The sequence below is a fragment of the Puma concolor genome, chromosome B3 (genome assembly GCF_028749965.1).
Source record: "Puma concolor isolate L17-30 chromosome B3, mPumCon1.1.hap2, whole genome shotgun sequence".
Lineage (NCBI taxonomy): Eukaryota > Metazoa > Chordata > Mammalia > Carnivora > Felidae > Puma > Puma concolor.
This window is the reverse complement of record NC_141672.1, coordinates 34107010-34122051: the sequence shown is the minus strand read 5'-3', so window position 1 is coordinate 34122051 and position 15042 is coordinate 34107010. Positions and strand designations below refer to the sequence as shown.

Genomic DNA, 15042 nt, shown 5'->3' with positions numbered 1-15042 from the left:
GAGGCACCGCTAAGCCAGAGTGGCAGCCAAGGGGCAGCCATTTGGGGTGTAAGGGGATAGCCAGAGCTTGGGCTTATGGGCTGGAGTGTCCACATGAGTGTCCAAGACCCTAGTAATGCAGGATGGAGATGGGGGTGGGAAAGAAGGACTGGGAGCCAAAAGCCAGCTCTCCCATGTTGCCCAATTTCTGTGAGGATATCCACAGGGTCCCAGAATTCTGAATTCACACCTGGCTACCAGGGCCTTAGGAAAGCATATTTTTTCTCTGTAGGCAGACAGAGCATATTTTCTTTCACAGTTAGTGAGCTTGATTTATACCTTTTCAATATTTAGACATCTGATACGTGGCCTCCATTTGTACCCTTGCCCCAGGCCCTGCAAATATGAGTAGTGGGCTTATAGTATGCCAACATATTTTGTTTGGCTAGAAATGCTGTGTTTTGGGACTTTTTTTTTTTTTTTTTTTTTTACATCTTGAATTAGTTTCCAACATTAACATTTGGGAGATTTCATATAAGAATAGAGATTTAAGGTTTCTCTTTTGAACAAAACACAGAAAATCATGTCATTCCAGGCCCGCCTACCTATATGGCAGAAAGGGGCCGGAGCCTGTGTAGCAACTGCCTGCTCTAGATGGGGCAGAGCTCTTGGCATTTGCTACAGTTCCCACCTACCTCCCTTCCATCAGCCTGGTGACCTCTCTGGCCCCTGGGGGCATTTGAGTTTGTCACCTCTGATTTAAGTCCTTCATTAGATATGTCTTTTCTACGGAAAGCCACCATGCTGACACATTTAATGCATTTTTGGCCTCTTCTCTCCAACTTCCCTCAGAGAGAACGGTTTTACTTTTTCATGAGCTAAGTGTAATTCCCTAAACTTCTGTATGGATAAATGCATATAATTTTGGCATCTTATTCCCTGACTTCTGAATCTTAGGGAATCGTTAAAACAACAGCTAGGAATGTTAAGAGAGCAATCTCTCGGCAGGGATCCCCCTTTCAGCAAGCCCTGCGAACTGGAAACCAAACGGAATGGATTTTCTCACTTGGACCCTGGCGAGGGAGGGAGATTTCTGATAACTGACAAAGAGCTTTTGTTCAGGTTTGCGTTGGATAAATCAGCTTGCCCCATTTCGTGGCCCCTTACTTTTTCCAGGTTCGTCTTCCCTTTCTGCCCCAGAAGGGCCCCTGCCCTTCCTGTCCCGTGCACCAGGGCCACAGGCCTGGGTGCCTTCGGGTCTCCAGCACGCTGCCTCTCCTCCACCCCGCCTCTCAGTCTGGAAAACAGCTTTGCAAGTTAACCTCCAGGGGCATTCACTGGTTTTCCAGCGGGGTCCCCAGCCCCACAGGCTGCCAAAATAGGCTCTTTACACTCCATAGATGGGAGAGAAAAATCTGCTTGTTCGGTTGCAACTGTCAAGCAAAGGACGTGCTGAGCTCAGATAGAAATAGCAGCGGGGTCAGGGCAGGGCAAGGCCCCAGCATTTCATTAGCTCAGCCCGCTCAGGGTGATTAAATGCACACAGTGGCCCATGAATGGGGCCATGGAGGGCAGCCACACAGCGCAGCACAGAAAAATCATTCTTTGGCTGCTGTCAGCTGGCTGAATGGGACTTAATTATTGGGATAATGAGAACTGATTTTCATTGTTTTAATTTTGGGGAAGGGGTGAGAAAAGAAGGGACTTTTTCCCTCATCTGGGTGAAAGGATGCTAAACTATGGCCTTCACCAAGGCCCCACATCCTCCAGGCTGCTGTTGGCTAAGCCTCCCGGGTTTGCTGTTTTCTATGGATGCAGTAAGAAAGGGTGTTAGGCTTGTGTTCTGTGTCCGTGTTTCCTTTAGGCCCTGTAATCCTGGCAGGATGTGTCTTCCTAGGAGCATGTCTGTGCTGGCATCTGTCCCCAGCAGCTGTCTCAAACTAACAAGGACGGAGAGAATCCACCGGACAGATCTATCTGTTCCCAGCCCCTTCCAAGTGCTTCCAGGTCATGAGTGAATCCCATCTTGTTCCTTCTTTTGTTTTGTTTTAAATACAAGACCTAGTGAATTAAAACAATCTGCTCAGGTCAAACATAGACAAAGAATTCTGAGTTCCTAGCACTCATTTTGAAGCTCAAGATCTAGGTGCTGTGGAAATACATAAGGACACATCCCCCTGCAAGAAAGTCAGCTGGGGAGACCCAGAACGATTAGAGAAATGCACAAGGGGGCCCTAACTGAAGGCAAAACTGGCTAACCAGAAGACGAAAGAGAGATTTGGAGTTTGCATTTTGGAGCGGTGAGGGAAGATTGATGAAGCCAATGGAAGCTTGCAAGGGCTCCAAGTTTGAATACAGTTTCAACCAGAGCAAAGAGTGGAACTGGACGGTGTGTTTGAGAGGAGGAAACAGACAGACGTTACTGAAATGAAGAATCCACGTGAGGAGTATGGCCAGATGGTGCAGAGCTGCGAAAGCCAGAGCGTGCGTTTTTTCTTCCTAAGTCCATCTTTGTCCATAAAAAGTGCTTGTTGTCACTTTCATTTTGTTTTTACTCTTATCCCTGCCCCCTGCTCCCTCCTGCCCAGCACTTTAAAGAGAAAAGACAGAAAGGCAGAGGGCCTGCCCTTCTTCTTGGAGCGCAGAGAAGGAAACTCCCTTTGGTTTTTTTTTTTCAGGGCTTTTAGGTTTAGGTTTGAGACCTTTGCCGGCTCCTTCTCAAGGACTGCCCAGGCCACCTCCTCCCACAGACCCTCACCCTTCCCAATTTAGTGTAGCCTCTTCTTTTCTTGCAGACTTTGAAAGGACCTGAGTTCAGTTCTTCAAATCTGGCAACTAGGTTCTTTGTACCAAGGAATAAATGGCTAAGGGGGACTGGCTGTGATAGGTTAATGGCCTACCTGGCCCCTTTCCCAGGAGAAATGCCATAGTCCTTCCCAGAAGCCACATCCTATATGCACAGCCTTGATAGAACATATCTTCCCGTCAGAATCAATTAATCATGCCTGTCAACACTGGGAATGGCCTCTCTGGCTGAAACAGTGGCTACGACCCTCATGCTTGAAGAATCCTTTGCCTTGGAAACCCATGTAGGTCAGAGGGGAAAGTGGAGTCCGAGTGGCATGCAGTGTTTGTAGGGTATGTTTTCGCATCTCTGGAACCTATTCTTGTGCTTTTATGTCATCCAACTAACTTTGCTCATCACAAGGCTATATTGTCAGCGCAAACCTTTGCGGCCTTGCTTGGACCTAACACCATTCATTTCAGAAAGAGAGAGCTGGAAGAGTGGAATTTGTAATAAAAGCTCTTAGTATTTATACATTTTGTCTGAGATCTTCAGGCACTTAAAAATGATTTGAAGTGGCCACTCTCCAACATGTCTTTTCTTTTCCAATCTGTTTTCCTCTTGGCAGCCTGTAGCATCTTTTTCGAAAACATACCAAATCCTGACTCTTCCTTTACTGAGACCTCCATTGGTTCTCTATTGTCTACAGAAATAGTCCCCACACTTTTTTGATTGAACCCTCTAAAATTAAATGAATCTTGAATATGTACACCCAATGTATATTTATTTTTACATTATACACATGTATTTCTTTACTAATACATCATGTATTATAAAACATGCACACAATTAAATTTTAGAAGGCTGAAATAAAGTTGAAATAAGCAATAGCCTAAAATATCTTGCTAATCATGATGGCTTCATTGTACTGTCATTAGCCAGTACCACAAAACGTGATCAATGTGTCAGGCAAAGTTTATCATAAGTGATAGAGGATGTAAATCCATACGTCTGATAGTTCTCTTGGAATTTTCTAATTGAGGTTGGCTCTCTTTCTTGTTGCATCTGAACATTTGGTCATTCTTTTCAGCTAGAATATGACTGAAGACAACTCGTTCGAAGGGAAGTATAAATGCTACTCTTATTATTTACCTATGCTTATACTATCTTTGATCTGTTGTTTCTTTGCAGGAATATTTTTAGTCCCCTTGTCCATTTTGCATATATTAGGATGAACTAGATAATATCCATAAATCATAACATATAAACTGTAGTGGCTTATATTTTGTTAAAAGCCTGGAGAAGAATGAGGACTGAGGACACCACTGTTGAGCTCTCTGTACTGTGCAAAGCCTAATCTTACCATAGGATGCTTTATCTCATGAACCATCCGTGACCAGTAGCCATAGCCATGGATGGAATGTCAACGTATATATTAAATGTTATAAAGCCGAATTTCTTATTTCTTAGATAAAAATAAAGTTAAAATTCTGATAATTTCTGCCTGAATCCTAATGGATTGTCTTGTGTAACTCTGGGGTGTGCATCCCATTTGGAAACCAAAAGTCTACAGGATTAATTTCAAACACAATAGCATTGATGGAAAGGGCCTTTCTCGGTCTAACCTCAGTCCATCTTCCCAGCCTCATCTCCCATTGTTCTCTGTCATGTACTATTGAGACTTTCCTTGCTTCTTAAACATGAAATATACTTTCATAACTCCATTCCTTTGTACTTACTTTTATAGCCAACCAAATGCCTTTCTCCTGTTCTCTGCTTGGCTAACTCCTCCTCAACTTTGAGGACCCAAGTTAAATCTTTAAAAGACCTGATACCCTTAGACCAGAGGTCAGCAAATTTTTTCTATAAAAGGCCAGATAGAAAATACTTTAAGTTTTGCAGGCCATACTGTTTCTGTCACAGCTACTCAATTTTGCTATTGTAGTACAAAAGTAGCCATAGACAATACATATGGAAACGAATGTGGCTGTGTTCCAACAAAACTGTCTTTATAAAAATAGGTGGTGGACTGCATTTGGCCCTAGAGCTGTAGTTTACCAACCCCTGCCCTCAAAAGCTTGTCCTACTTGTAGCTTTTTTCCCCATGATTGTCTGTTTTAAAAGCACATCTCCCTCAAAGGACTAAATCCCTTGCAAGTCAAAGACTTATTCCTATTCCCTAGAAGCTAGAAGTCTGAGACCTAGAAACCACCAGTAAAGGCATATTATTGATTATCAAGAATTATCATGATATTCTTGGTGGAAAAATGGAGAAAAATTCTTCCATTGGATACAAGATTGAATGGCTTACTTCTATGTCTTATCTTAAGTAAAAGATTATATAAAAATCCTAATTAATGAGATTAAAGGATTTGGCTTGCATTAAAACTAGGCTTTCTATCAGGGCAATCAGTGTCCTGCTCACCTGACCACCCACGTTCATGTTCTTATCACATTGTTTTTGCCCACAGCTTCAATAGAATCTGGAGGATCACTATATTTTCAACCACACAGCCACTGGTAAGGCCAAAACCTCCGTGTATTTATATGTTGTTTTATGGTTTACAAAACAAGTGGCATAATTCCCATTTTGTAGATGAGGAAACTGGGGCATGTTAAATAACTTACCCAAAGAATGATATAGCTGGGACTTTGACCCTGGTGTTCTGATTCCAACCTAGACTCTTTCATTATACCAGGCAGCTCCTTAAGTAGTTACAACAAAATAGCACCGTGCAAAATTAGTTCAAAGAAGAAACTGATCCCATCTGAAATCCCAAAGAGAACTTGGGACATTGTATGTGAGAATTTCAATGGTAGTTTGTAGAGTTGGCCCAATAAAAATATAGACGTCTTGCCAACTTTGCACAAGATACATAAATCTCACAATCAATTTAACTACCTTCATTTATCTTGGAAACACAAAAATTTAGACTATAACTTGGCTTGAATGAAGAGATTCACACCAAGCTTGCAATTCTGCTGCTCTTGTAAAGTGTTTCACGAACCCCAGTGTAAAGACCTTACTATTTTGTTTGACTGTGAAGGTAGTCTGTACATACTTGCCACTAGTGGAAGGTTAATACTGACTCAGAAGCAAGAGGACCACTGACTGAATCACCACCACTTACTATAGTCCTCTGCTCTGTATTCCTTGGAAACTTCTTGCCTCAGTTTGGGCTTGACCCAACCCACTTAGAGGGAGAGAGAGCAATTTTACAGCCCTGCATGGAATGACTCCAAGCCAATCGTATCTATTTCCAAATGATCTGACGCAGCAAGTGGATCATATTTCCTTTGGAGGCTTGGCTGAGGACAGTTGGGTTGGTGACATTGAGCCAGAGTGAATAAAATAAGGCTGTGAAGAAAAATCTGAAATGGTCTCTAAGGAGATAGGACTAATGAAATGCTCAGGTCAGGAGTGAGGTGCTTTCTGGAGAGATTGAAAAAAAAAAAAAAAAAGAAAGGAGGACAAGGTGACCATGTGTGAAATTCAAACGAATCAACGGTGATTTGAGAAAGCCAGGCAGATTGGCACATGCCCAGTACCTTTCTGAGAGCAGGCACTAAGCCTAAAATAATTCACAAAATCTACCTCTCATTTTTATTCTTACCTTTATTTAGATTTTTTTATTGAAAATTTTTATGGTTGGTTCCCTGTCCACTTTCTCCCTATCCTGCCAAATGTATTTGCCAAAGACCAACAGACCCCTATGTTCAATTATTCTGGCCTTAGGGAATAATGTTTAAGGAGTTCCAAGAACAGGATGTGGGAACAGCAGAGAAGTTAGGTTTCATTTAAGGTCCTTGGAAAGAAGCAAGTACCCTAGGTTGCTAAGATAGAAATGGAGCTAGTTCTTAACAGATCCTGTGAAAGGATAAGCTGAGCCCTAGAACCAACTCTCAATCAGGGGAGTTTCTGTTCTCATGGATACAGGCAGATCTTCTGAGTGCCATGGGCATGCATTTGCTTCATTGTTCCCTGCTTTGATTGTGCAAAAATATTTTCAAAGCAAAGGCATAGTGACAAAGTTGGGCTCTTTGAGGCTGTTCCTTGAGCAAGAGGAAGTGTGTACCTTTGGCTGTCCACTTGGCAATGATATCTTCATACTACTTCTTTCCACCCAACTATTTTGGCCACTGGAGTTATTTTAGCAGAAAACAGTCTAAGAAGGACACCAGTCACTTCCCTTTTCTTCATGTTCTTCATATCAACTCACCTGGCATGTTTCAGGCATCTGCTGTGTGCCAGGCCTTTTTTTCAGAATGGAACAAGATTGTCCTTGCCCTCTTGCCTTAACAGTCTACCCGGAGAGACCATCAAGTAGTCTAGGTACCTGGGGCAGAAATAGGCTGAGAAACACGATGGAGACTCAGGGGAAGGAACCCTTGTAAAGCAGCTTCACCAAAGAGCGGACGTGAGAAAGGGGAGAGGGCATGACTATGAAGGGAACTCTGTCCATCACTCATTCTTCCACACATTGATTCCCCATTTATTACCTGCTTATTATCTGCCAGGAACAAGGGGCTGGGAATTCAAAGATGAATAGGACACGAGGCATGGGTTAGAGGGGAGGGGGAATAAAAGTGGAGCTGAAAAACAGATTGGGCCAGATTGGCAAGGGCCTTGCGTGCCACGCTGAGTCTGAACCTTGTTCTGTACGCAATGAGGAGCCTTTGAAGGTCTTTGTGTGGGTGGTGGCACAGATTTCCACCCCACCCCATTATTTCCAACCTCAGGCCCTGATTTGTTTGTCTCATAGCACTTACTACAATTTAGAAGTATTTTATTCACTTGTCTGGTTTCTGCTTGTTTCCTGTCTGGCTCCCCAACTGGGACATGTGTCCCATGAGGACAGAGATCCTACTGGTCATACTTACCGTTGTATGCCCGGTCCTGGGCACAATTTACCAAATATCAGAAATATTTACCAAATCAGATCTGTATTCAGAGGATTGTCTCCTATTTGTAGAGTGGAGGGCATCTGAGGCCAGGTGATCCTGTAAGGATTGTAGTGACAAAGAGATGCTGGGAACCTAATCTGGGGCACTGATGGCATAGATGGAAGGGGGAAAGATTTAAAGGACTCATCAGAGTTAACACTGACAGACCTGGATGAGGGAGAGGGAAGGGTCAGAGGGGCCTCTAAGGTTTCCATTGGGATGTCTGAGTGGCTGGTGATACCATTGAGAGAGAAAGGATAGGGGAGGAACCCGAGGAGGGGCTTGTCATGGGAAGCAGGAGGGCGTAGATAATGAGATCAGTTTTGGACATGTGCGATTTGAGACAACTGTAGAATGTCCAACTGGAGATGTTGCAGTCAGAAATATATGTGAGCAATTCAGGAGATGGCTGGGGCTGAGGTCACAGGTTTTTGGTAATAAATGAAGTCAGCAAAGAGTAAGGTCACTCAAGGAGAACAGAGTTCGAAGAGACAACAGAAGTCCAAACCTGGAGGAAACACAATTTAATGGGAGAATATGAAAAAGAAGCCATGGGAAAGACAGAAGGGGAGGTCCAAGAAGTAGGAGGAGAAGAGAGGGGGACTTCTGGCCACTGTTGAGAAAGACCAGCCCCATCTAGGTCAGAGCAATGAAAATGGGAGCTGCCATCCTGGGTGACTAATATTGCCCCTTCCTTACCATGTCAGTGGTAAAGGGAAGCTCTTAGAAATTCTGGGCCACTGAGAACAGAAACACATCTGTGCAGTTTACCAGGATTTTCACCATCTAAGAGACCCTGGGGGTGGGGCCAGATTTAGTCATGTGCTGAGTGGTGTGCCTATTTGAGAATGTTATCAGCTTGGAAACATTTTTTGAGTGGGCAGCCACAACTCAAACACTGGCAAACCCTTCCTCTTATCACCTCCTACCAAAAATGGCTCATAAGGACTAGGCAGTTGCTTAACAAATGGCCCCCACTGTGGGTCTGGGTTCAGGTTCCAGCAGGGTTATTGCAAATGGCAGCTGGTTCCAGATTTCTCAAGGAAGAGGCTTTCCTCTGGGAGCTGGTTCACATGTTAGTGCTGATCTTAACCTTCCCTCAATCCTAACCTCTTTTTCTTAGCATTCCCTGACACATCCAAAACTGTTTCTACAGACACCTCATTTTCCCTTTTTTCATGCCACCTATGTACTACTACCTTCTACTTCCTGCCCTCTAGCACAAACCAGTGATTTCCACACTTATTTTAGGCTCTGAAAATGTTGCAGAAATGAAATGAGAATGTAAAGAGAAGCCCAGGACACAAAACAGACCAAAGAGGATATGCTCTAGCTAAAGGGAAGAATGTAGGGGTCTAGCAATCCTGTCACTCAGAGTCCCAGCATTCCAGGGGATCTGCGGTGAGTCTCTGATGCAGGAGAATCCACACTGATCTGAAAGTCTTCCCAGGTCTCTGTTGTCTTCCCATGTCTTCCCAGGTCTCTGTTGTATTTGGGTCTGGAGAGAGCGTCTGCAGGTCATGAGTCACTCTCTTTTCCTGGGCATTTTCCCTTCCAGGGAAAGAACAGGCCAGGCTGGTGCAGAGTGTTGGAACACCACTACACAGAACATGTTCCCACCGTTCCCACCTTGGTCTCTACCAGAGCTGCATGGCCCAGGTTCTTGGGCCTTCTCTATGAATGGAGTCATTTAATCTATGTGGGTTGACCACAGATTCCCTGGAAAAGGCTGCTTGGGAAGAGGACTCACAGACATGGCTGTCCCACTGTAAGCAAGACCCCAGCGATCCTGTCTTTGAGAGGCAGAAGGAGGAAAAGGAGATTTGTAAAGTCAGCATCATGTCCTCAAATTCTCTCTGTCTCTCTGTCAATCGCTCTATCTCCCACCTTCTTTTGGGTTTGGTGCTGGGTGAATCCTGTCCCCCAGCCAGGGACCGCCTGTTCTCCCCTCTGGGGCACGCACCCTGCTGCCCAACCCAGCCCAGCCCAGCCCTGCTGCATACTTCCACTCAGATCGTGCGTCACAGCTATTCATCTTGTTTAGTGCTCGGCTTGGCTGCAGATGCTGTAAATATGGTAATTTTAGACTCCCTGATTGGAAAGCGTTGTGGGTCAGGGAGGAGAGCAATTTGGTTTACTCTTGGAGAGCTGGTTCCAAGCTGGCTCTGCCACTCTCTGTGCACCCCTCTTCACCAAGCTGTGGCCCCATCAGGGCGCCCCCCCCCCTCTTTGTGTTCAGTCCCGATTTCTCTGAGCCTAGAGAGGAGTAGGATAGATCGGATGTATCTGGGCCCTTGGCCTGGAGAATTGCGGGTTAGCACTGAGAGCATGGAGGCTGAGGGGCCAGAGTGAGGCCAGTGACTCATGGGGTGGGGGTCCTGACCCTGGCAAGACAATGCCGAGGGCGGGCTGCCTGGAGATTAGACCCCCACCCAGGGCCGTGTGTTCGGGGGCACACTGAGGATGAAGTGGGGGCTGCCAGAGGCCCCTGACCCCTCCTGAGCTCTCTCCCTTTTCCGTTCTTTCCCTCCTGACCTCCCCCTGTGGGGGGCTGTCACTCCCAAGGGCCTTAGGCAGCAGCTCCCAGGGTTGTCAGCTAATCCCTCCTCCCATCCCTTCGGGGCTTAAAGGCATAATTTGCATTTGATTACAGGACCCCTGAACTGGGTTGGAGATTCAAATCCCTAGGGCGAGACTTGAGGCTGACAATTTCCAGCACCACGAATCAGTGGGAGCTGAGAGTCTTGAGCCCAGGGCCATGTCAGGTTCTGCAAAAGCCACTAGATATGCTTCCAGCTGTCTGTTCGCACTCCTCAGCAGGACAATCCTAATTCCAAGGCTCTGAGTTGGACTTGGAAAGGTCTTGGTTTTTGTGTCTCTGTCTATAAGTCATAGAATGTTTGAACCCAGGAGCCTGCTCAGATTTCTTTGAGTCTAACCTGATGAGAAGTGATTTGTGCCAAATCACAGGGCCAGGTAACCACAGGATTGTTAGCTCACATCTGGTGCTTAGGCCAGGCGCTGGATATACTTGTATAGAAGGCTCTAGAAGAAAGAAAGAAAAAAGTCTGCTAGGTATTTCTTTGTTACTGATTCCTGGGGGGACACCATGGCACAATCCTAGTGCTATCGCATGATGTTTGGTCACCTCCAGAGACAGGAAACTTGCCTCTATAAGTCAGTCTATGAAAACACTGGTCCGCTCTGTTGTGTCATAGTTCTTTACTGGTGCAAGCTGTTTGTGCTAAAAATGCCTTGTAGCCAAACTGCACCGTTTTGGACTGATTTTGGTTATGGTTTAAAGAAGCTCAGGCATCAAACATCCCCAACAAAATGATCTTACTGCTCTCCATCCTATAGAACAAATCAGAATCACAGCTAAAATAGTCTTCCCTAGAGAGGTATGGCTTGGTCTACTTTGAAAAAAAGATGGGCCTTGAGTTTAAACACCATTTTGCCTGTTGAAATGCAAATGGTTGGAGTACTTGGAAACCGTTTGTTTTTTAGTGGATTCACAATTCCCCCCTGAAAAAAAAAAAAGAAAAAAAAAAAAACAACTGTTCTACAGAATTTACTAAACACACTCTTCCTTCACATGCAGCATGGGATTTTATATCAGCCATCCCTGGTGGGTCAGAAGTCTGAAAGCTTTGCTGTACCCAATCCATCAACCCCAGCAGTGATCTGTTTTCTAGAGAGGCAAGGGTGGGAGGGTGGGGGTCGGTACAGGCTTTCTGGGGAGATTTGAAAATAACAGCACATTGGTGAGGGAAGGAGTTGCTTCCAAAATTTTCAAAAATAGTTAAGGAGAAAGTATTTATAACCATGAGGACTGGCCAGTAGAGAACACTGACAAGCTGGTGGAGGGTGAGGAAAGAGAGGCAGGAGAGCATGGAGGTGGCTCAAGACCGGAGTTTAAAATTGTCTTTATAAAATTCCCGTTATCTCCCAGGCAATCATTTTTGACAGCATCCCCCACCACCCGCCAGACCTGGTAAAGAAACCTTCACAGGGCTCCCCACCCATCCCCTGGGTTCAAATCACAGCTCTGTCATTCACTACATAGACGATGATTTCAGGCAAGTGAACATCCTCTGAACCTTACTGTCCTCCATGAAATGGAACTAATGGGAACACTCACTGGTTTGTTACGAAGATGAATCCAGGTGGGAGAAGTCCCCCACGCGTGGCCTCGGCACAAGTCTGCTATCTCACCTCCACTTCCATGCCATCCTGTGCTCCACCCCAGATTACTGGTCCTGCCTGTCACTTCTCTGCTTCTGCTCCCCTGCCAACAAATTAAATACTCTGCCAGGCTCTGGCCCGGTAGTCAGCACCCCCATGCCCTGGCTCCGGGGGACCTTCCCAGGCACATGCCTTATCCCTCATACGTATGAGGCCAAAGGAGCACACTTACCACCTGGCAGAGTGCTTAGAGAGTACTGGGCATGTGGTAAGCACTCAGTTCTTACTATGATTCTATAATCTGTCTTTTGCCTAGGCCACTTCTCCCCTCCCTCTCATTCTGGGTGGACTCCAACGCCCCCAGCCGCCACCACCTTCATAAGACGTACCTGCCTCTGGTCTCCTGTAATGGTCTGATGTGAGCCACATTCATATACCAGATGCGCTTAACAATATTTATGTCCCAGGTTTATCTCTTTTCCCAGAAGGAAAACACGTCCAGGTCAAGGGCTTTCTCTCACACTTATTTATAAGCCCTCAGCACCTAGCACAGTGTAGCGTACACAGTAAGTTCTTATACTAGACTGTGATGGCCTTAACAATGATAATGGCTCTACTTTATTAAGCGAATGTGTAGGTTACTGGGGACTTCTCCCACCTGGATTCATCTTCGTAACAAACCAGTGAGTGTTCCCATTAGTTCCATTTCATGGAAGACAGTAAGGTTCAGAGGATGTTCACTTGCCTGAAATCATCGTCTATGCAGTGAATGACAGAGCTGTGATTTGAACCTAGGTTGGTCCATTCTAGAACTTGAACTTGATCTTCTACAGGCTCCCTTATACTCTCACGAAGACAGGGACTGTGTCTTTCCCCCTAAGACATGGTTGCAAATTGGCAACCAGAGGACCAAATCTGGCCCACAGATGTGTTTTGTTTGGCCCATGCAGTGTTTTTTAAAAATCGGGAGATTTTACATCATCATCTACATTTCTGGCTCCACTGGAAAACCTGGGAGATCTGGTCACCCTGAATACTAGCATGACAAGGCTGAGAATCAGCCATGCCCTCCTTTCTCTCTGGCCCTTCCAGGCATTGCCTGCCTCAACTTTTCAGTTCAGTGTTTCTCCCCCAGGGTGGTGGCATGAGACGAAGGTCCATTCTTGGTTACGTACAACTGTCCCAGATAGTGTAGAATGTTTAGCAATCCTGGCCCTCACCCACTAAATCAGTAGCACTTTCCTCCAATCATCTGGATGATCCTAATCACCCCCAAATGTTTCCAAAGCCCCTGGTGTAAGGCACTTGCAGATCACCCCTTGTATCACCAGTGACGGCACACAGTAGGGCCTCAGGTAAATAGATTAAACAGACTTACAATGAAATATCCACACTGAATCCTTCCCCATATCAAAGGTTCCCATGACAACAGAGGCAGAAAAACGGAATAACCATAGCATTTAAAAAATAAATTATCTGAAGATAATTTAACACATTCCTCTAAACACCTGTCCAACAATGGGGAAAAAAATTAGTAATAACACATTTCCATTGAGGCATTTCCATTCTGCATGCCTCAGCTCCCGCTGTAATGTTAATTGGTTATGGTTTTCTTCTAGGCCTTACATGTAACGAGAGTTACTGTACAGCTGTCAACCAGACCCCACCCGGGAAAGTCTCCATTTAAAGGGAAAAGAACTAAATCACCCACAGCTTTTACAGAGAGGTGTTAATAATATTTTTGCTTTCCGTTCTAATTATAAAAATACTGCGTGCTTACAGTAGACATTTCAGAATATAGTAAAATACTAAAAGTAAAAATCACTCATAATTTCATTGCCTGAAGATAATCATTGTTTATATTTTTGTATATTTCCCTCCAGTCTTTTTTTTTTCCATATGCACGTGTAATTTGTGTTTATTGTTGCCAGTTTTATTTGGCTTTTAGCAAAATTGAGACATACCGTTTACAGTTTTCCTTGCCATCTCATGGCTGTACCCATTATCAGTTTAATCAATCCCCATTTGTTGGACAAAGAGTTGCTTCTCAGTTTTTATAGTAAATAATATAGCAATCAGCTTCCTTGTTCCTAAGTTCTAATTATTTCTATAGAAACTGTGATAGAGCCATCAGCACAAGAAGAAATCATCCCCTCTACAGGAAGATGGTGTTGGCTCTGGATCTAGAGAAGATGGGTGGAGTAAAGGGGAGACTGAGGTCTGGTAAGGAATGCCCAGGCAGGGAGGAGCCCGTGTTATTGAACTTGAACCTCATCCTGCAGCTGCAGGCCGGCCATCTGCCCAGAGTGAGGGGAGGGGCCGTGGGGTTGGGGACTAGGATTCTAAACTCTCACCGCAGGAAGCAAACAAGGGCTTAACCGAAGGATGAAAATGGTTTGGCAACACTGAGAGCCCAGTCGCGGTCACACCGTGGGATTTAGTGATAGAGACCATAGGCACAGACACACAAGTCTCCACAAAGCTAGGAGACCGAAGCCAAAGTGGTGAGGGGGTAAGGGTGGGGATCGTAGGATTAACTCAGGTTTGGGAAATGGTCTAACAGATCCAGCCAAAGTTCAGAGGGGATGGTGAGAGCCTCAAGAAATCTTTTCCCACCCCCAAATGGAAAGATTACTGTAATACCTAAGTAAAAATACTTTTGCAACCCAGGAAATAGAACTAAGAAGTTATCTTTGCCTATGAAAATGGCTTTACAGACCCAACCTCAGTTGGGCATAGACCCTGAGTTGCTGTTATGGTATAAAAATAACAACAACAAACAATTGCTACAGCACGTCACAGTTTACAAAATGCTTTATACAATATATTAACCCAATCTCTTGGAGTGGGTGTTATTAAATGTTATCCCCTACTTTGCAGAAAGGAAAATTGAAACTCAAATAGTGTGATTTGTCTAAGTGCAAACAGCAGCGGTATTGGGCTCCAGATGAGGATGAAGGGCAGAGTTGTGATAATTAATATACTCTCTTGTGACCTACTCTTCTGTTTTTGCAAAATGACTTTTGTTAGGAAACAAATATATCCCGTGCCTGTGACCTTGACCTCCTCAGCAAGATGAATTAACCTTGTGAGCCACCAAGAAGAGCCAGTTCTCTCCATGTTTAGAGAGTGGGCTTAGTGTTTTACCT

The 15042-nt window shown here is 44.8% G+C and overlaps 1 protein-coding gene across 5 annotated transcripts in view; it reads left to right on the top strand.

The window, feature by feature from the left end:
* Positions 1–13971, top strand: part of RAD51B (RAD51 paralog B) — a 647682-nt gene extending 633711 nt beyond the window's left edge. For 3 of the 5 annotated variants that reach the window (XM_086709453.1, XM_086709450.1, XM_025919767.2), the window contains one exon: positions 13513–13971. In XM_086709453.1, the coding sequence (XP_086565579.1) occupies positions 13513–13626 (114 nt within the window). In that variant the 3' untranslated portion in view covers positions 13627–13971. Of the gene's footprint in view, positions 1–5235; positions 5285–13512 lie in introns of all 5 variants that reach the window. The other 2 variants (XM_086709448.1, XM_086709451.1) reach the window with 1 other exon arrangement.
* Positions 13972–15042: the final 1071 nt, after the last annotated feature.